Raw genomic sequence first — 20,768 nt, 5'->3', positions numbered from 1 at the left:
CCTCGCTGCAGGACCGTCTGGTTGAGGCTCTTCCAGCTGTGCTCTGCCAGCTGTGCGGGCTGCTCCTCCCCATCACCAGCAGGCACGGCGGCTGCTCAGCTCCCTCGGCTGCAGCCTGCTCTGAAGTTTCACTGAATTATTTCACAGAGCATTCCCTGAAATGTCTTGGCTCTTAGGGAAGGCTTGGTGGTGAATGGGAATATGGTGGAGACATCGCCATTGTGAGGAGAGTACCCAGGTACTGTCTGAGAGAAACTTTCCATCCCTTTCCTTGGGTTTCCCTGTCAACTCCCCCTACTTCATCAATTTACTGTAGATTTGTAGAATCACCGAAGCTTCCTCTCAATCCAATACCTTAGCTGATTTTAACAAAAATGTTCTAAATATTACAAAATGCTTATGAATTTTAAGTCTGTTAAGGTATTCCACGTTGTCTGCTACAGGCAGCAGCTCCTCTTGTCCTACAGGCGCTAAGAGTGGGCACATTCTGCACAAAAGTCTGCTGCTCCCAAGGACAGCCACACTTCTCTCCACAGCTTCAGGCTTATCCAAGCACTGAAGAAAAAAAAAACACAATTGGTTATCCAAGCACTTTTCAAAACACTGGAAAATACACAAATGGTCCCCCATGCATGTAGTCAACACAACAAACAGCATCTTTTTACATCCCTTTAAATAAGGCTTCAGATTGTGGGGTTCTCCTGTGGAGTATTAGCTCTGCAAGAAGTAGTCCTAGATATGGTTCTCAGCAGCATCACTAAAGTAGTTACAGCATCGGGGTTTTTCTACGAGTAACATTCACTGCAGGACCGAAGCAACAGGGGGAGAGCAACCTTGTTAGGCTGCATCAGTAAGACTGATCACTTGCCTATTTTTGGCTGATTGTCAGAGCAAGATTAAGGAGCCAGTTATCCTACAAAAACATTACAGCTGACCTTTAATCTGCACCCTGCAGTAGTCTTAGAGAGCACTTAGCTGAACCAAACCAGACAGACAGGCACTGCTGTCATACCTATGGGATGCAAGTATCTCCCAGATTTAGCACTTTAACGATTTGCCTTGTTCTTCACTTATTCAGATTACTTTCATTTAAAAGCTCCATTTCCAAAGAACTCCAGAAGACAGAGATGGCTCTAAAGCTAGGGTAAAGTAAGCTACTTTATCCTTGTCATTGCTTTTTTGGTGTTGCGATCTCCACTATCTTTCCCCGCATTTTGTGATGAAAGACTTTGTGTATGGAAGACTGTGGCCCACTTACCTCCTTTGCAAAGCCTGGGGACTTCCAGAGACTGGATCCTGGGAAGCACGGGACCCTCTCAGGAAGGAGCCCTCCTTCCTGCACTCCAGTAGGGAAGAGCAATCAGTCAGTTTGGCAATCCGACTGCAGTCCGGTGCCCACTGATCTGAACAGCTGCCACTTAGAAGCAGTGGAAACTCCAAGGATGGAAATCATCCCAGATGGGATCAGATGTCCACAGAGCAGGTGTGCACCTGGGGCTGGCTGGCCAAATACCTCCTGCGACCAACAAGCCCCAGCAAAACCTAGCCATGGCCTCTCCCAGCCTGTGCTGCAGACACCTGCATGTAAGCAGGAAAAATCTCACTCCATTTTTCTCCCTGTATTCAATAAGACCAAAGAAAGTTTAGCACGTACCAATAAGCCCATAGCAGTTTCTAGTCCTAAATGGTACAAAACAAATAGCATTAAGAAAAGCAACTATAATAGGTTTGTCTTGTTAAACATATGCAAGCATCGGTTGCATAGGAACTACCACATAAAAGTCATTGTAATTATGTCAGTGATAATAACAACTACAGGGAAGATTAATTTCTGACTGTCTCTAAATTAGCATCTTCTGTTTTCCAGAGGTGGAAAAAGAAGAAAGCGTGGAGAAAGCATTTGGCTTGAAGGAGTGGATTTTGAGATCTACTTATAATAAGATAATTATTGCTTTTTAAGGTTCAGCAGGAGATATACTTATTACATTTAATAATGGCTCTATTAAGAACACAGAGCCAAATAAACAACAGCCTCCTGCCTCACAGGATTTACAATTAAAGGGTGCGATCTGGAACAGTGAAAGAAGGAACAGCAAAGTAGGCAAAAGTGAGAGATAATCTGCTCTGCTTGAAATCCTAACACAGCAAAACAAAAAGCTATTAAAGAATATCTGAAGTAGGTTAATGAAACTATGCCACCAGCACCTCTAATGCGTAGAGCAGCTTAAATTTTACAAACCTGTGAGCATCATCAAAGCAAAACCTGAAGTCATGTTTAAAAGGATATCCTTCACAAAGAGGAGTTTCAGTAGTTGCTGGTTTGACATCTGCACTTCAAAACAAAGTGCCATAACAGTCTTATAAAATTAGGAATCATAAAAGTTGATATGCTATCCCAGAGAAATTAGCATTACCAGGCTAAGCTCATAAAGGAGACGGAGGAACGCTGTGTGAAGTAGGAGTATTTTAACACTCCGTTGGGAGCTCTGGGCTCACACCACCTCTCCAGCAGCTGGGCTGACAGTTTCTCAAATCTCTGTTATAGATGAGATTTTTGAGGGGAAAAAGGCAGAGAATTTAGCAGTCCTTCCTGGTGGGCAAGTGTGAGCTCAGTCAAAAACAAGACCCCCAAACTTTTTTGTAAATATTTTTTTTTTCTGAATTTTTCCTCTTCTCCATCCCCCACCATTTTTATTAATTTGTGAGGAAAACTTCAAACTGAATTTTCAAGCTTTATGAGCTCCTGGGCTAAATTTATCCTTGAAGCTAATGTCTGTCTTAGAAAGCAATACAATGCGAAGTGAAAGACTAGGGACTGAAGAGCTAACATCTACCCTATATGCTTTATGGTTGATTTATTTCCATGTAGCCTGAATGCTCCTTGATGTTCGGAGTCCACTGAATGTTATTCTGGAGGACCTGTTCTGGTTTAGCTTGGGGTGAAAGAAATTCCCTTTTCCTGCTCCTGGACCCACGTGCAGTAACTGGGTCCTCATCTGAACTACAGTGCCAATACAGGTGCATCCTTGTCATATATATCACCTGCAGAGGAGTCAGTAGCAATTCGGTGGATGACCCAAAATATCAAATTTAACCCTTCAGACAATTTGAAATTAAGAATTCAGGCAGATATTTTATATAACATTGGTTTCATAATCCCCTTTTAAATCCTAACTAAAACATCCTGTTATTCTAATGTTATTGCCATCTTAATATGAACATTTAATGTGCAAGTATATTTTATGAATATATAAATAGCTGCTTTTTCAAAACAAGCCTCAAATGTGTAGCTGCAGGTGATTCACTAAGAAGGAAATTCAGAAGCACTTATAATACATAAAAAAAATACATTTGTCTAAGAAGTATACACAAAAGCAGGTTCATCCACATATGAAAGAGCTCTTGAAGATACAGCAGTCATCTTCCAATTGCTGCTTCATGGTTTGAAGTTCCCCTTAGAAGCTGAAAATCGGAAAGCATCCGTCTCAGATAGGCAAAACAGCTCGTGGCCTTCCCCAGTAAGCACTGTTTTCACTTCCCTAGCTTTTCATCTACATGTTAATTCTAGACATTGTGGGTTGGAGTTTCTCAAACACCTTCTCCTTTGCTAGCCTCTGAACCTTTATGATCACATGAAGCATTAAGAAACAATGAAGTGCTGTGTAGTTTGTGCACTATATTATTTTCTTTTATGCATTACTAAAAATAAGAAAATAAAATTGTTTCTCCTCTGCCATAAAGTACAGTACCTCCTGCTCCTTGATCTAAAAACCTCTCAGTCAGAAGGAATTGCTCTTTTGTCTTTACCAACTTGGCAAAGGCTCATAACAGTTGTCCCTTCAGACTTTCCCAGTCGAAAAAAAGAGACGAACATTGCACGTATCTTAAAATTTTGTGCAAAATTTTATATATTTTACACGTGCATATATATAGACCCAGTAATTGCCATGCTTTTTATCCCAGCTTTCGCAGAATTATTCTCCAGTATGCACAGTCAAGTGGTGAAAAAAATTATCAACACCTTTTCAAAGGGCAAAAAATTGTGTCACTTTCCTTTTTGCTTCTTCTGAATTTCTATTTTAAAAGACCAATATTTTATCCTGGCTTAAAAATGGGTTTTTAACCTAGACATTTAGAGACCTGTTAGGAATGATTGGAATACTGTCATGGCATAAGAGTTTACCAAAGAAGTATTACTAATTTGGGATATGGACTATAGAATGAGAATACCCCAAGATGATGTTATTACTGCTTGGACGGAATGGTTCATCAGGACAAAAATTAAAGGAAGAGGCTCAGATAGACTTAGAGCAGGAAACCATGGGAAAGCTGAGCAGAACCCTCTGATCACCTGGAGATGAAGACAGACTCTGGAGAAGGCAGCTAGCAGTTGACAGAATATTTCTCATGTTTTTGTTTTGCTATTGGTTATTCAGAGATCACAGGTGCCCCTTGAAATAAATGTCTGACTTGATGGGCATCTTGTAGTCTAATCACTTCTGAAGGTGAAAGGAATTGAGGGGATATCAAATAGTAAAAGTATGGCAAAGAATAGGGTTAAAATATTGAGCAGCCTTTCTCCTCATGGCCCTCACCCAGCCCCCAGCACAGCAGCCAGGGCAGGGCACAGGAGCAGCTGGGGAACCCCAGCTTTGCTGTTTAAACAGGAGTATCTGCCCAGGTTGCACGGAACTTCCTCAGTTTATGGGGCAGTCTCAAACGGGAGGATACCAGAAAACTCTGCTGTACATCTATTTTCCTTTGAGATGCTGACAGGGGCAGTGGCTGACACAGCCAAGGCATGACCCGGGAGCATTGGGAGGGCTTTCAGAGGCAGCATTTTGCATCTGCAACAAGGTTTAACCCCTATAGTTTTTAACCCATTGGCATTTTGGTGTGAGCACACTGTTGGGAGCCCAAATCCCCAGCCCCCTGCACCCGCAGGTCTGGCAGCCCAGAAGCCGAGGTGCCACTTCAGGTCCAGGCCTTCCATCCTGGTGGGATCTTGTGCCTGAGGACATCCCCAGGAGGCTGCATTTTCACTTGGGTCGTGGTGCTGAGCACTGCTGTGGGACTGTCCCCACGTCCACCCTGCCACCACACCTCAGGCCTGGTGTACCTGGGCCTCATGCACACCTTCCTCCGTCACACCAGTGGTCAAGCAAGGCTTGCCAGCCTGCCCCAGGCCATCTAAGTGGCAAGAAATCCCTGTGTAGGATGGCTCTGAACTGCTTTAACTTCCAAGGAGATTCTGGGTACACCTGGAAACAGGAAAAAATAAGTAATAGAACCTACATAATGAGTTAAACAGTCCAAATACATTACACATCAAAACCTACCAATGAGCTGACTGTATCAGTGGCATTTTCTGATCTTTCTAACTGTGGAGACCTCCAAAAGCACTGACTTGTCACAGAAATTTTAATGTTTTGCGAAAACCTACAAAACACCCCTTTCATTATTCATAATTGCAAAGCCAAGAGTGATTGCTGTGATCAGCTGGCATGACACAGGCTAAGGATATGGTTAAAAAAATCCTGAATTATTGAGCAAGAGTATTTCTCTCAGAAAAGCATTCACTTCTCATTTAAAAACCTCTGCCACAGGAAAACTCACCACAGCTTATGACAAGCTGTTCCAACAGTTAAATGTCAGCCTGGAAATTTGTCTGGTTTCATTAACAGATGTTGAACCTTACCTTTGCTGGATTAAAGAGCTTCTGTCACCAGATTTCTGCCCCTGTGGTTACAGGGAGACTCTCGAAAAAGATAGAGCAATCTCTAAAAGAGAGGAAGAGAGGTTGCATTGGGAACTCATTCTCAGGTGGTCATCCAACAGAATCCCAAATCTTTTTCAATATCTCTTTGCTCTAGCAATGTCCCATATTCTTTTTTACTTTCTTTATTCCAAGACATGCAATACTACATTTGAACACGTCAAAAAGTGTTTTTTGTTTGTTTGTTTTGTTTTATTTTTATTTTGCCTCTGAGCAGAGCCCTCTGTGCATGTCTCCTTCATTTATTTTGTGCTTTTTTTTTTGGTGTAACTGGTTCAGTCTACAGCCATTTTGTCATGTTATACACAATTAGTATGAAGGTTTAGCAAAAATTGGCAGCAGGATCCTTTGAGATGAAGTCTAAAATTGCTCACTGTAAATAAAAATATTGTAAATATACATGAAGTAGTATGGAGGATGTTTGCGTCTTCTTTCTGTGCAGAAGTGAAGCCTAATGGCATACTCTTAGTTGTCAGTGTACACTCGCTATTGATTTTCTGTGTTCGCTTTATGGTTTTATAAGGAAGGAGCCTGCAATTAACTGGGTTTTGAAATACAAATTAAGGTTTTCCCTTTACATTTCAACTCTTTCAGGTTCTGAAGGACTTGGCTGGTGCGTTTTATAGCTAACAAAGGCAAGCTGGAGAAAGAAGCTGACTACAGACGCTTTTAAATCCCAGCCAGAGAAGCTGATATAGATCTTCTTCACCGAAGATCTGTATCTATAATAAATTTACTCCACCTAGACCAACACTTGGGAAAGTTTATGCTTAATCTAATCTAATCTAAAAAGGTGATAAAATATTTGGCTATAGATTCTTGGATCCAGTTCATAACACTTGTAGCACCTGCTTCATATTTTTTGTCAACATGTTTGTCCTTTTCTCAAAAACAAAAAAAAAAAGAAATTAATAGTTAGGATGGGAAAGAACATTAAATATAACCAGAATTAAAAAAAAAATTAAAAAAATAGAATATCTAAAATTACATCTGCAGAACAATGCTCAGAGAGGATAAATAGCTAGATAAACACATGCATGCACACACAAACACCATTTTTCTTTGATGTCTCATACAAATGTCTACCAAGGGCTGTCTTGCTTACTTTTATGAAATAAATGTGTGAAATCAGAGCCCAGGGTAGATGTATTACAGGCTGGTGATTTCCTGTTGTGTTCACCGACGCTACAAGGAGCAAGGTAACAAAGAAATAAGATCCAGGTTGTAATACAAGCATGAACAGCATATTGATGCTGGCAGGAGTGCATTTTTCTGCTCTTATTTCATTAAGCAGTATATGAAATTGCAGGGTTAGTCACTGATTTCACAGAAAACCAGTGAGCATCAGCTGCCTTCAGATGGTGATCCAGCTAAGGGCTCTCTGTGGAGGTGACATCTCTCCTATTCAGCCACATCAGCACTCGAGCTCCCACACCAGGCTCCTCTCTCACCATTTGTCACTTTTTCACTTTTTCCCCTGTGAGGCAGATTAGAGACAAATCCTCCTCACTAAAACACACACACACACCCCAAAACAACCCAAAACAGCACCACCACCCCCAACCAGGCTGCTGACAAGTCTGCTTTCTGTGGTGTTCAGCATTAGCTTGCTCTCTGCATTTTGCCATGGTAAGGAGCTAACTTCCTCAACCTGGTGGCTTTTTTTTCAGTTTGGGGGGAAAACTGGGAGCAGAGGTGGGTACTTTGATGCAATCTTTGCACAGACCAGACATGAGGGGTCGGATTCTGCACAGGATGGGTCTGCTTTAGTTTTCCCCATCTGTCCTGCACTGTCAAGCCATCCGTGTCAAGCTGCTCTGAGTGCTCCGGTGCAAAGCTGTGTCACACAGCACAGACAAGGTCCTCTGGGTCCACAGATTATGCAGCAAGTACTACTTGAACTATGTTTTATAGCCCTGTGCAAGGAGGATGGTTGTCAAATCCATTGCCTCAGATCATCTTTCACTTCACAACCCGTATTCTGCCCTTCTTCTTCAGCTATGCCTTTGTGTAGTGTCTTCTCCATCTCCTTCCCACAAGAGCTGATGAGCAAGTTGCTTTCTCTGCACTGTGCAGAACAGACACGTTTCACAGCAGACCTTGCTGCAGCCAACAACAGCTCTGGTGAGACCCTGGCCTTAAAGTTTCTCTGCAAGGCCCAGCTCTCTTTGAGAAAGCAACCTTTTAGCAGTCAGACACAACTGTGTTTGTCTTCTGCAGCTAGCATAAGCCAGGGGAATTTACTTCTGTATTGTGGGCTTGGATAACTCAGAAGAAATGTGTTCATTAAAAACGCCTGACATGGGTGAAATCTTTGACATGGAGTCGTCTAGGAATGATAATCGAGAAAATCAGAAATACTTGCAATACTTAAAAGACTTGCACTAGTGTTAGTAGAATCAGCAAGTCAGAGAATATCCAGGTTGGAAGGGTCCCACAAGGACTATCGAGTACAAATCCTGGTTTCCCAAAGGACTACCCATAGAAATAAATAGCTAATCAGATCATGTATCTGAGAGCATAATAAGCATGGGAGATTGGTGAACAGTTTCCCACTGAGAAGGAAATAATGGTGGATAATTTTAAGGGATAGCAAACTGTGCCCTTCCACAGTGCTGAGCCCTTCCACAGCAGACTTTTGGAAGATGGATCTGGGAATAGACCAGGCATTTCTACCAGCATTGGGATTTTCTGTACTTTTTGCAATAGTGGGAGATAGGAACAGGAAGAGTCACCTTAAGAAGCCTCCGATGAAGGATAACCCTGCCTACAATGCTCTGAGAGGAGCTTAACTGCTGGGAGAGGGAGAGCTGGTCCTAGCAGCCTGCAATGAATCCCAGTCCCTTCCCAAAATCCTTACTGAAGTACCCATTCACTATTAAAGCTCTTACGGCTGCAGATTGTGACTCAAGTTTTTTTATAGATAAATATCAACAAAGGTAAAAATTGTGCTTTAGCTCATAGCTAAAAGGGTGGAAACTGTTGAGTTCATGAAGCCCCAACCTTGCCATAATTTGGATCCCTCCTGGCAGACATCATGGTGTATGTTGAAGGGGAAGCAGTAAATGGCCGATTCCATTTCATACTATTACACATGGAAATAACAGTGTCTCTGTAGGTACCATGAGATGGAGCTTCTCACGGTCTTGGGAGATCATTCTGCAGCCAGAAACAGCTGAAGTGCAAAGCAGATCTGTGTGACGCCAGCCTGGGGTGAGCTGTGTTTCCCATAGACGTTCCTGGCAGAGCACATTGCTTCCCCCAGAACAGGGCTATGTGAATTGGGCTGGCTGCCCAGATGTTCGCTGTATTGTTTGTTTATGGTGATATTCGTTAACTACTATTGAGAATTTAATTTGATGAACACTGAATTGCAAATATTACATAGGAAAAGAGCAGTCGTCAGGTGTGTAAGCAACACTTTAATGACTAAATGCTTCTTTACATAAAACCAAAGATCAGTGTCTGAGGGCCGAGGAGATCAGTGTTTTCTCAACATTTTAGTGAAATGCGATGTTGAGAGGCTGAGTAAGTGGGGCAGAAATCCTCAGAATGAGTTTCTGTGGAAAAAAAAAAAAAAAGACACAAAAATAGTCAACAATTTTGTGTGAACTTAATAAGGACCAGCTTCAAAACAGAACAAGAAGGGAGCTTAGACCTTTATGATTCCCTTAACATCTGGTAGACAAATCTGGCTTGATGGCAGTACACATCTTTCTACAGTATCCAATTCAACATCCCTTCTAGAAATTCAACGATATCTTAAAATTAATTAATAACATTAATTAAATATGAAATTATGGATACATTATCAATCCTGCTCTTTGGCTGTTAAATTTGTTGTATTTTATGCTATGCAATTTCCATTTTCAGTACTTCAGTGTTATCTTTGTTTCACAACCAATAATCTCTTAAAATGCATGATATCCATTTAAATCTCTTAACTGTTTCTTTGCCCTGCCACATATTCATGTTAATATGACTCTAAAAATCCGTGCTTAGATCAGTTTTCAGTGTGTAATATTTTCATCTTTCCTCAAAGCAGTCCTCCACCACTATTTGGTAAGCAAGAAATCCAGTTCTTGAGTGATTTGCCTTTTACTCAAATTCAGAGCCAGATCCAGACAGAAATACTGCAACTCCACCCAAACATTAACCAAAAAGCACAGAGCAGACAGAAAGGCTGCCCCAGACTGTGCTTCTGCTTCCCAGCAGAGAAAAAAGAAGGATCTTCCTATGCACAGATCATTTTGTTTTCAACATGAGCCTGGTCCACAGAAGCGCTCCTCCAGCACCCCTGCTGCAGTTGCAGGGGAGTGTCTGAGGCTCTTAGGGTGCCAAGCTTCAGTGGAAAAAAAGATAAACAGTCCTAATAATAGGAAGATTCTGGGATATTACACGTCAGGGTAGCACTGCATGAACTGGAGAGAAAGAAGTGGCTTATTACTAAGCAAACTGCTTCTATTTATATACAAATAACTATGGCTCAATTATGCACTTAAGCACTGCTTTTAGGCAAATTTGCTTTTTGTAAAGAAAAAGCAATATAGTAGAAGTTACTTTCTGCTATATCCCTTCAAACAGACTGTAGTCTTCATGCTTGTTAAACTATTATGCGGTATGTAATCTCATTAAGCCTGTGAGAAAGTGGCAAATTTGCCCTTTAGAATTCGTTATTTTTTTAATTACATGGGTTGTAAGTTTTCAAGATCTAAACCCTGGCTGCTAACGCTTTTTTTTTTTTTTTAATAGAATGTCTAACACAAGAGAGGATTATAGGTAATGGCATTAAAACAGCTGTAAAGGAATGGTGGGAGAGGTTTGGCTGAATCTCTTACAGTTGTGAAAGGAATATATTTAGCTGGTTTGGGTTACTGTCTGATTTAAATTAAGTAAATTTTGTGCAGTTTGGACCTACTGCAGCAGTCTGGTGGCTTTTTTTCCCTGTTATCTGAAGTGGTTCTCAAGCCACAAAGTGCTTTGATCAAGTTTTAACTAATACTTTTGTGACAAGCTTTTTACTCTTTCTTGATCATCTTTTTATGTTCTGCTGTTAGCATGCAGTTATCTTCTGCATTTCTGAGACTGGTGCCTTCAAGCACATCTCAGTGGAGTGTTTTCTTTACCCTGCCACATCTATGTTGCTTTCAGCTTGCTTAGAGGCAGTTTGGCTGTTAAACAATTTCTTCCCCCGAGGCAACACTGATTACTCTTATTTATGACATCGTCTCTGAAAGTGAGTTTATTTTTTTTTATGATTCTCCATGGCAGAAATTTATTCTCAGCAATTTTCTTCCTTTACAGATTTCTTCAATAAAGTAAATGTTAGAACCAGGTGCATATAATGGGGATCCCACTTTGGTTGCAAATAAACTTAAATCATTAGGCCGAGTAGGCAGAATAACAAAAGATGTGATATCTACTGCTTGTTGCCTCAGCTACGTACCTTTGATTGAATGATAAGCTAGTGGTTAGTGTTATAGAGGGTTAGTGTTGGGAGTTCCCTGGGTGCAGACCAGTGCTCAGATGTGAGTATCACACGCACACATGTGGTGCAAGACCCTCTTCAGCTTGGTGGCACATAAGGGACAAGTAACAAGAGCCAGTGTTGCTCTTTTTGTCTATTCTGCTGTGGAAAACAAAATTGTGACCACTGAGTGTATTAGGGATTAGGGATTGTGACTGCTGTGTTTTAGGGATGTCCAGTCCATCCCCATGGGGTGTCTCCTTGCAGGTGCTAAAAGAGCTGTATGGTACAAGCAAGTCATGCATTTGGACCTGGGACACTGAGGTTGGACAGGTGGCTTCCCACTTTGAGACAGTGAAACTGCAACTGGTGTCTCACTGCTTTAATAGTTTCCTTCGGAATTCAAACATATGGCAGAGATTTGCCTTTCTTTCCTCGGACAACAGGGAGATGCTCATTAGAGCCAGCTACACCGCATTCATTTTTGGACACTAAGTACTTGTGCAAAAATACCTCTCCCATTTCTTTTCAGTAGCTGATAAATATCTTTGTCAGGTCTTCTCATTTATCTGAATGATAACAATGTCCATAAAACAGCTAACTTCTCTCAGCTTGTGGAAGTGTGTCAACTTTCCATTATTTTGTGAGCTTAAGAAACTTGTGTGAGTGGCAGACATTGAGTGACAGAGAGAAAGAGAGACTGTGTGTGCAATAGCAAAGATGAAAGTTTCCTTTAACAGCTCTTTCTGTTGATTTTTTTCTTTCTCCTAAAACTCAGACTGTTGTACCAAAAATAAATGCCTGCTTATACTTGGAAACATAAAGGGTGGATGAAAAACTGCTGCTCACTGACTCTTCCCATGCCCCCTAGATTCTTCATAATCCCTCAGTGTAGCTCTTACCCCATTCAGCTCATAGGAGAAGGCATCTCTGTGGATGGCTCTTCCATTCAGAGTGACACCGTGGGGTTTCAGTTTCAGGCCCAGAACTGTTATTTTGTTGTACCTCAGAGAGTCAGCCCCCCGGTAGCCGTTTTTCAGTATTTCTGTCTTCAGGTTGCCCTGCAAAAAGCCACAGAGGAAATGTTAGGACCATCACCACTCTTTGGAGTTGACTTACTGGTACTGTGACTGCTGTAGTCTCAGTTTTGTCAGCCAATGTTTAGAAAGCCTTCCACTGTAGACAATACAATATGAGAACATAAAGTAAAAACAACACTCACATTAATTTTGACATAAGAAAGGTTTTGCATATCATAAACTAACAAAATAAGAAACACAATTGCTTTTACAACATTCATTTGGCATCTTCTTGGGCCAGTTTTTCTACTTGTTATCAATGCAAATTCGGTTCTTGTACCCGTTTGCCGGGCACCGTGGCATATGCAAAGCCAAAATCCAGATACAGAGATTCAGTTAGTGACCTTGAGGCAGATTTGATTAACATCTGCAACCAACTGCTTTAAATGCATCGTCCACAGACATCAGCTGCTAGATATGTTGCCCCTATTTTACATCCCACGTCTCCAAAACTCCTGCTAATAATCTTCTCTGATATAATACCCAAGCTTTAAGGACACTGAAGGAACAGAGTGTATCCACAGGGCTTTGTTATACTTCCTACTTACTATATATCTTGTATTCAGGGATGAACCAAGAGGACATACAAAGTCATTAAACAAATTCATTTGGATCACCAGCAACAGTAATTTCCCACACAAGCAGTGAAGAGGAATCATTGCATTTGTTATGTGATCAAAGTTGTTAAGGAAATAAAGATGAATTACACTGCTCAGGAAATGAAGAACTGCTATGCAATCATGACTTTTTAAAAATATGCCAAGGAGAAGCCCATGACGGAACCTTCTGCATAAATTAGCTTGTGTTATTTCAACATTGCACGGCAGGAGAAGGAGCAGAAGCTAGATCACAGTAGCTAGATCACAGTATCTCTAATTTAGGGCTGTGCTCAGACTGCTTACTTCAGGCATCCCCTCTAAATATCAGTGCCAATCCCCAGCACGCTGATTTAATCTGAAATAAGGAGTGTTGGCTACTGGGGAACAAATGGGCAGAGACCTCTAAAAGCCTCTGGAGAATGCCTTGGGGTACTTACACATGGTATCTCCTCCCATTCAGCAGAGCTCACACACGGGAAGATTCAATATAGGCAGACCACCTCCCAGCAGTGATTTATTGCTGTCTCAAGTGTGGCCAGGCAGGTGAGCTAGCTCAAGGTGGTCTCATGGACTCAGCAAGCTCGGTGTGATGCTCAGCCCAATAATTACAACTGTGTTAATAACTAACATTGCACTCGAGCTCTGAGGACTCTGCAGCAGGCATCACCGCCCATCTGATGGGTCCCAATCTGCCCTCCTTCAGGGCCTTGGGGAGAAGGAGAGGTGATGATCCAGGGGAATGAGTGACCCTCTCCTCCCCAAGCAACAAATGTGATTACAGCAATCGCCCAGGAAGGTTACAGGTTAAGTTTGGAGCAAGGAACCTTATGCATATCACTCAAAGCCTTATAAATGTAAAGTACAACCACATCCTGGACCTACAGCCAAAAGCCAGGACTTCCCTGATATATATATATATATATATATATATATATTTTTTTTTTTTCCCAAATGTTTTTCCCTTGAAAATTGGACCAGTTTTAAAGAGAACTTGCTCCCAGGCTATTCATTCTTTCAGAAGCTGCCACCTCCTTGGGAAAGAGCCCTCTTTGGTAACCCATGTCAGCAAACAGCAAGCCATCCATCACCGTTCCTTTGGCGTATCTGAAGGCACTCATCACGGTCTGAGCATCTCTACCTTGTCTGCTCTGGGCACAGAGGCAGAGATTCTGGCTCTCCCTGCTTGTCCCTGAAGTAGAGTGCAGCCTATACATTTGGCTCACATTTTTGTAAACCAGTAGGCGTAATATATGGGGCACCTTGACTTAGGTCACTTGGCCATCACACCTGTCAAAATGGAGGTGTCAAGGGAATTAAAACACCCACCGCAGTGAGGCAGTACCCGAGAGCAGGCAGCATGAATCATTCCCTAAGGTTTAAGTGCCTGCACTGGTCCTGAATTCCTTTGTACTTCTGGGTTGTTTGAATGAAAGTATAAAAGAGAAGGTCTAATCCTGCAGCTGGTACCTTAGCAGAACTCTGCACTGGATTCAGAGTAAATGCTGTGATGTCAGACCTTAACAGCAAATCTCTCAGGGACCAAAATTTGTGTGTTTTTCTAAAAGTGAGTATGATTAAACTGTTCATCCATAATTTTTTAAGAATATAGAAATGCGCAACATACACTGAGATTCTCAAACATTTCTCATACTTCTGTAATTTGCTGTTTGAGATGGATTTTTTTCTTTATAAACACATAATAAAAAACTGACATTAGAGATTATTGGAATGCAGATAGGGACTTCAGTTATGGATTTACAGGCAGAAGTCAAATATGAGCAATGAGAAATGGAAGAGCCAGTGAATCAACAATCTAATTTGCACAGATCAGAATTTAATATAAAAGTGGATATTGTTTTTCTGTAGCCTCCCTGCAATAAATTGCTATACACAGACTACAGAAAGTCAAAGTGATTTTTCTTCCTTTTTGCAGTTGAAATATCATTTCTTAGAAGACTTTTTCATGATAAATCAAGAAGAAAATAAATTAAAAATTAAATTTAAACCTAGACATGCAGTGTTACTTCCAGAAAAGTACCTCACGAATATACAAGACTACATAATAAAACCCATCAGCTTACTCTGACTTACTCTCACTTCTAGAGGACACACATTCTAAGAGCAATATCACAATAAGCATTAATATATTTTTTTATTCTTCTGAAGATTTTCTATAGACTACTTTGGTGCTTTCAGGATCACACAGTGTGAGAACTGTGCTGCAGTATATGCGAACACTGGAATTGCAGATGAAATATAATCTGTATAGATTGCTGAAGTAAGTTCAGCTTTTTTTGAATAACTCCCACAACTTACTATCATACACTTAATGAGCTTCCAGTAGGTTTATTTTATAGTGTTTTTCTCAGCTGAAACTGCGACTGCTGAGTTTTTCTGTTCAGCTTTCTCAGGACACACCCGAGAAGTGTGAAAGGCATTGGAGCCCTGACTCTGCGCCTGTGCTGTGTGAAGCATCCATCAGCACGGCACAGCAGGTTGCCAGTGGCTTGCTGAATCACTCCATGGGATGCTGACCATGGGAGCAATCTCTGTGCCATATAACAAGGAGATGCAAGCTAAAGAAGGGAGAGTATGTAATTCTCTGGGCACAAAATACAAGCTTCATGTGAGCACAGCTAAAAAGTTGCGAGGATATCCTGCAGGCGAGAACGCAGCCCTCTCCTACCCGTCAGACTAAAAGTGCTTGCAGGAGGAAGGTAAGGAAAATGTCCCTCATCCCCAGAACCTGCAACTCAGGAAAAATATCTGAGCTAAAAAAGTGGATTTTCAGGTTCACATCACACCACGGGTGTTAATGATGCATCACTGTGATAGTCAATGAAGCAAACACAAGACGGCAGGCTCATGGCTGGATTATTTTGTAGCTGCCTGCAAATGAAAACATTAGGTAGCTTACCAGTTTCAAAGGCTGAGCTGTATGAAAAAATGTTATTTGGCTGAAAGTTAGACATTAGCACCTTGCAACAGCTACACTACAGTAGAGCTACCTGTAAGGATGTGGGTACCTGGTACGTTGCTACTTACTGCGCTGTATGTGTATTTAGCCAAGAAGTAGTTCTCATTTTCAATAGTATCTGTTAAAACACAAAACAAGAAGGATTAGGATCAAAACAGCAAAATCCATGAGCAGTTCACACTAATTGTGGCAAGCAGCTGACGTCACCCTTGGAGGACTGTGGGTTATTTAATCTCCTCCCCCATTCCTCTCAGTGTGACCTCCCGAAATGAGTTACTGCCCTCTCGAGCAGAGCAGTCGTCCCCGATGTCACACCTTTCTCATGCTGAAAGGCCGCCCTCAAGAGCACTCTGCTTTCCACCTCTAATGTTCAACCTCAAAGCTTTCCAGCTCTTTGTAAGAGCTGTCAGTGCCGTTATGCTGCTGAAAAGGTGGCCTGAGGACAGGCCTGCATGGTGACCCTGCTTCACAGAGGGGGCCCAGACTCACCGATCGAATCACCATCATCCCAAAAGAGAGACCCAGAAGCTTCTCCTTGCTCATTCAGGGCGATAATGAGTCCAAATGGGTTCAGACGGCTGTTAACAAATACACCAAGAGATGTCAGTACAAATTTCTGGCCACTGTCCCTTCCATGTTATTTAACAAAAACTTCTGAACACAATTAGCTCTAATTTTAGGTTACAAGAAAGGTCACGCAGCCAGGTGACTACCTAGCTACTTAAAATGGCTCTTGAAATTAGGATGAGAACCTTACCCTGCTCTGTTCCCACCTTTCAAGTGCCTGTGTGGACAAGTTCCCCCCTCCTTAGTGGCCTTACGTGTGACAACTGGGCAGCCGGGGAGGCAGCTGGTCACTGAGGCCATGTCACGGTGGTTTGGTCTGGTCGCTGCATGGTGCTGCTCCCTCCCTTCCCTGCCCACATTAGTGTCTGAGCACGGTTCAGACCCGAGGCCAGCCCCTTGGTATGGGGAAAAAATCTTCCCCGAGAGAGCTTTGAGCTTCTCCACCTTGCCCATGGCATTTGATAAATTCACCCAAGGACAAGAGGTTTGCATCTTCCCCTAGCATATGTTCACTGCGAGCGGCTGGCAGCTGGGCAGCGAGGCCGTGAGAGGTGCAAGAGCTTCTCCCAGCAAAGCTGCAGAGCCAGGTGTGGGTTTTGGCCACGTGAGAGGCCACGTGGGTCATCTCCGGGGTGACTTCTAACGCAACCGAGTGAGCAGTGGGATAAAAATACTGTGCTTATCAGCCAGGATGGCAGCTGGGAGCTGCAGATAGCTTCTCTTCTGCTCTTTCCTTTGATTGCTTTTTGGTGGTGAAGGGTCTGGCCTGCACCGCTGTTTTTTGGGGGATAGACACGGCTCGTGATATTACCTCTTGGTAGTTGTGGTGGCTGGGGCCTGTTCTGGCAGAATGTAGCCTCCACGGATGTACAGAGGGATCTTGTTCAACGGGGCATCGACGGTAGCATATGTCCCGCGCCAGGCACTTGGCACTTTGTAACCCTACCACAAAAAGTAATACAGTTAAAAAAAATATGCAAATGCAGGCACTAAACATTATCACCATATATCACTGGAAAGGAGGCCAAGGGGTGTATTTTCATCTTAATTACACCAGTTTGCACCAAAAAAAAGCAGATTTCAGGGGTATTATTCCAGTTTCTTTTTTGAACATGAAGGAGAATCGAGCCCCTGCAGTGATGCATATGCATGAAGGTACAGCCATCATGGATGAAAGACAGTAAATCATCTTTTAAAATGGTATCATTACTCTGTATGCTGGGCAAAAAAACTCATCAAGACATGAAGCAAAAAGAAAAAGAAACTTTCACTTCCTTTTTTTATGCATATGGAAACTGTCACATTTCAGTGTAAGGTGAGTGATTCATAATCATTGGGGAATGTAAACTGTAGATTTTCTTCTCTTTTAAGGACAAGTCTTCCTCTTTCAAAAAGTAATTACAGGATTCAATGAGTGAAATTCATATATGTGTAGACAACTAGCATAAATTCTCTGCATCGTTTCTTTCTGCTTTAATCCCTCAAAACCAGGTGTAGGCAAGGTTTATGTGCAGAGGAGGTAACAGGAGGGCTTGGCTCTTGCCCTCTGTGGAGGGTAATTATAACTTATGGTAAATATCCTGCCTTGCTTCGGGACGAGCACCAGCAAACTCATGCCAAGTGCTGGGATCTGCTCTTTGCTGATGTGGGACATGCCCCACAGGCAGGGGACACCAGGACAATGTTCCCATGCCCGCCCCTGCACAGGGGCTTGGGGGGAAACACAGCAAGGAGGGATGAGCAAAATGCTTCACCCCACTGAACCATGGCCTTGTAAGAGGAGAAAGGGAAAGAGCTGGATGAACATCCCTCTGAGTACACCAGCCAAATGCTTCAGATGACCTAAACAGTGCCTGTTGAAGAATAAGCCTGAATTTCCTCCGAGAGCATCTTTGTCCTTCCCACTTGTCTGGCAGTGCTGCTCAGGGTAGTTAGCAGCAGCCTGATGCTCCTGGGCTCAGGTTTCTGAAAGCTTTTAACATCAGCCTAACTACCCCTGAAGCCAGCACTGGTTTCATCCCGCAGATTTCAGCAGAGCACAGTTAGCTCAAATCCCGAGCACTTTGGAAACTGCAGCGCTGGGAATGGTGTTGGAGAGGTCGAACCCTGCAGTCCCTGAATCTAGAGGAGTCTGGCTTTTTTTTCTACAAAGCAGCTTGCTCTGCAGCTCCTGAAGGATCTTCTGGAGGGGAGCCTCATGCTGCTCTGTACATATGCCTTCTGTCCAAAATGATGTGTGTGCAAAACTCTGTGCACAAAACGTTCACAGCCTGTTCTCAGGAGCGCAGCTCAGGTCTCTGTTTCTACACAGGTAAGGGTATAGGTGTAATAACTTAAGCATGCAATAAGGGTGTAGAAAAAAAAGAAGAGAAATCTTGACAATTTTGTGAATGTCTAGGCTGCTCTTGGAAATTGTGTTCTCTGTGTCTTTAGAGCTTTACAGACCAAAAATAGCAAATAAAATGCTACTGAAAGCTGTGCAATTTACTCTCCCAGCTAGCCTGGTGTTGACTTTTTGTGCTCTAGTTTTCTTAAACACAGATGCTGAGGTAAAAATACTGCTGAACATTGCTAAAAGTCGTTTTGCTGGAATTGTAATATTTTAAGTTCTATAAAATGTAAGAAACTGAATTTTAGAAATACTTACTGTGTAGTAGTCAAACCATGTTGCTTCAGGGAAATACACATCCACAGATCTCGCTCCCTGTAATTGTTATAAAATGATTAAAGTCCTTCTCTTTTTACATTTCTGATATTACATTAGCTTTATTATATTTGTGCATGGATAGATGCACACTCAATCCTCCAACAGCATCAAATCTTGGATATTAAGGCTGAGTTATCATCACAGCAATGGACTTGTGCTGGCCAATCTATGATGCAAAACAGGTGACCCTACCCAATCTGGGGGGCTTTACTACAGGTCTGTGGGATGAGTCTGTTAGGTTTTTAGTTCAGCCTGGCACACTGCTCCACATCTTGCAAATGTAACATCTGAGCAATGCCAGCGAGGGCTACAGCAGGCTCTGCAAGGCAGGACTTTGCATCAGGCAACAGAGCGGGCTGTGAGGGCCACCACTGCTATGTCCCTCTTGCTGAAACAGGCAAAGAGCAATGTCTGCAAGACATGCAGATACTTGCCTTATTTGCAATCAGTTAAAGTTGCGGATAAATTATATTGAATAATGCACTGCTAATTGCACAATTGCTGCACTTTATTTTACAGCATGCCTTGTATCGTATTATTGCAGGGATAAAATCACACTAAAGGCACTTTGAATTAATCACTCTAGGAAACATCAGAATCAAAACATATTTCTTCTTCTTTTTTTTTTTTTTTTTTGGTCATGAGTTGCTTATTCTCACAAACAGATCAGTTCTGATTCTCGAAGTAGATGCCTGCCCCTCTGCACAGTTATGGTTATCCCCTGGGAGGAGATGGAGCATGAAATGTCAAGGTGGAGGGTGGAGGAGAAGAGCTAAGGCATAGTTACCACTTGACATTTTAAGGATTTTTTTTTTTCATATTATCCAATAGAAGAACTCAGAAACAGCTGCTTTTTTAATGCATGCAAATCTCATATTAGAATACAGCAATTGCTAACCAGGAAATTTGTCCTGTCCTGTGGCCTGTCTCCCAGGCAGTGCTGCATGGCTCAGGGAAGGTGTCCTAACTCTGCAGCAAGTAAGGCTGGGGTGCTGTGCCCTGTCTGTTTAGCAACTAAAGGTTGGCTAAGTGTGTAAAACACCTTCAGAGCTTGAAAGAAAACCCTATAAAGTCAAGATGCCCCTCTCCCTAGATCTTCTCAGCATTACTACAAGAACTCTGGATATTCTGGTGTGCAGAGAGGCGTGCAATCACTGCCTGACTCTCGATGAGCCTTGCCTTAAGGAGTCCCTAAGTAACAGCCACTGTGTAACATTTCCCATTTCCATTTTGATGGATCTCTCTTACTCACACTCTGGGACTGAGGAGCAGAGGGAAATCTGTCCTGCCCCACCTTCTCCATGCGCCATGCTGCAGTTTGAGGCAGTCATCATCACCATTTTCATTCATTTCATTGCAGGAAGCAACCCCGGGCTTGTCACCCTCTCCTTATGGGAAGATTTCTCCCACATCTTTTCATCATCTTACTGGCCTGAGACCCTTTGAATTCTCCGCATTAGTCACCAGCTATTAGAAACCTGGGGGAGTCTGAAGATGAAGGACTGACTAATGAAGTGCCACAGAGGAGTCGGAAAGGTTTTATGTGAAGGAATAAGAATTTCATTCTAAATTCACAGAGGCACAAGGGTAGCATTA

The 20,768-nt window shown here is 42.4% G+C and overlaps 1 protein-coding gene across 1 annotated transcript; it reads right to left on the bottom strand.

The window, feature by feature from the left end:
• Positions 1–9,178: 9,178 nt before the first annotated feature.
• On the bottom strand, positions 9,179–20,475 carry LOC140001425 (sucrase-isomaltase, intestinal-like). Its single transcript, XM_072033049.1, has 7 exons — positions 20,425–20,475; positions 19,113–19,169; positions 17,277–17,407; positions 16,388–16,476; positions 15,967–16,016; positions 12,146–12,304; positions 9,179–9,336 (listed from the first exon to the last, which is right to left on the bottom strand). The coding sequence occupies exons 1-7, from the start codon at positions 20,473–20,475 to the stop codon at positions 9,277–9,279; spliced, it is 597 nt and encodes a 198-aa protein (XP_071889150.1). The 3' UTR covers positions 9,179–9,276.
• Between the last annotated feature and the right edge of the window lie 293 nt (positions 20,476–20,768).

Source organism: Anas platyrhynchos, chromosome 1, assembly GCF_047663525.1.
Source record: "Anas platyrhynchos isolate ZD024472 breed Pekin duck chromosome 1, IASCAAS_PekinDuck_T2T, whole genome shotgun sequence".
NCBI lineage: Eukaryota > Metazoa > Chordata > Aves > Anseriformes > Anatidae > Anas > Anas platyrhynchos.
Note: the sequence above shows the minus strand (reverse complement) of the source record. Positions and strands in the feature narration are given on the sequence as shown.

What these genes read in the sequence shown, in the direction of transcription:
- LOC140001425 (XM_072033049.1), bottom strand. Translation starts at nt 20,475, where the DNA reads ATGGAGAAGGTGGGGCAGGACAGATTTCCCTCTGCTCCTCAGTCCCAG. An exon ending in CATGGTTTGACTACTACACA is followed by an intron (nt 17,408 to 19,112) that starts GTAAGTATTTCT and finishes TTTTTGTGGTAG; the next exon opens with GGTTACAAAGTGCCAAGTGC. An exon ending in CTAAATACACATACAGCGCA is followed by an intron (nt 12,305 to 15,966) that starts GTAAGTAGCAAC and finishes GGCTTTTTGCAG; the next exon opens with GGCAACCTGAAGACAGAAAT.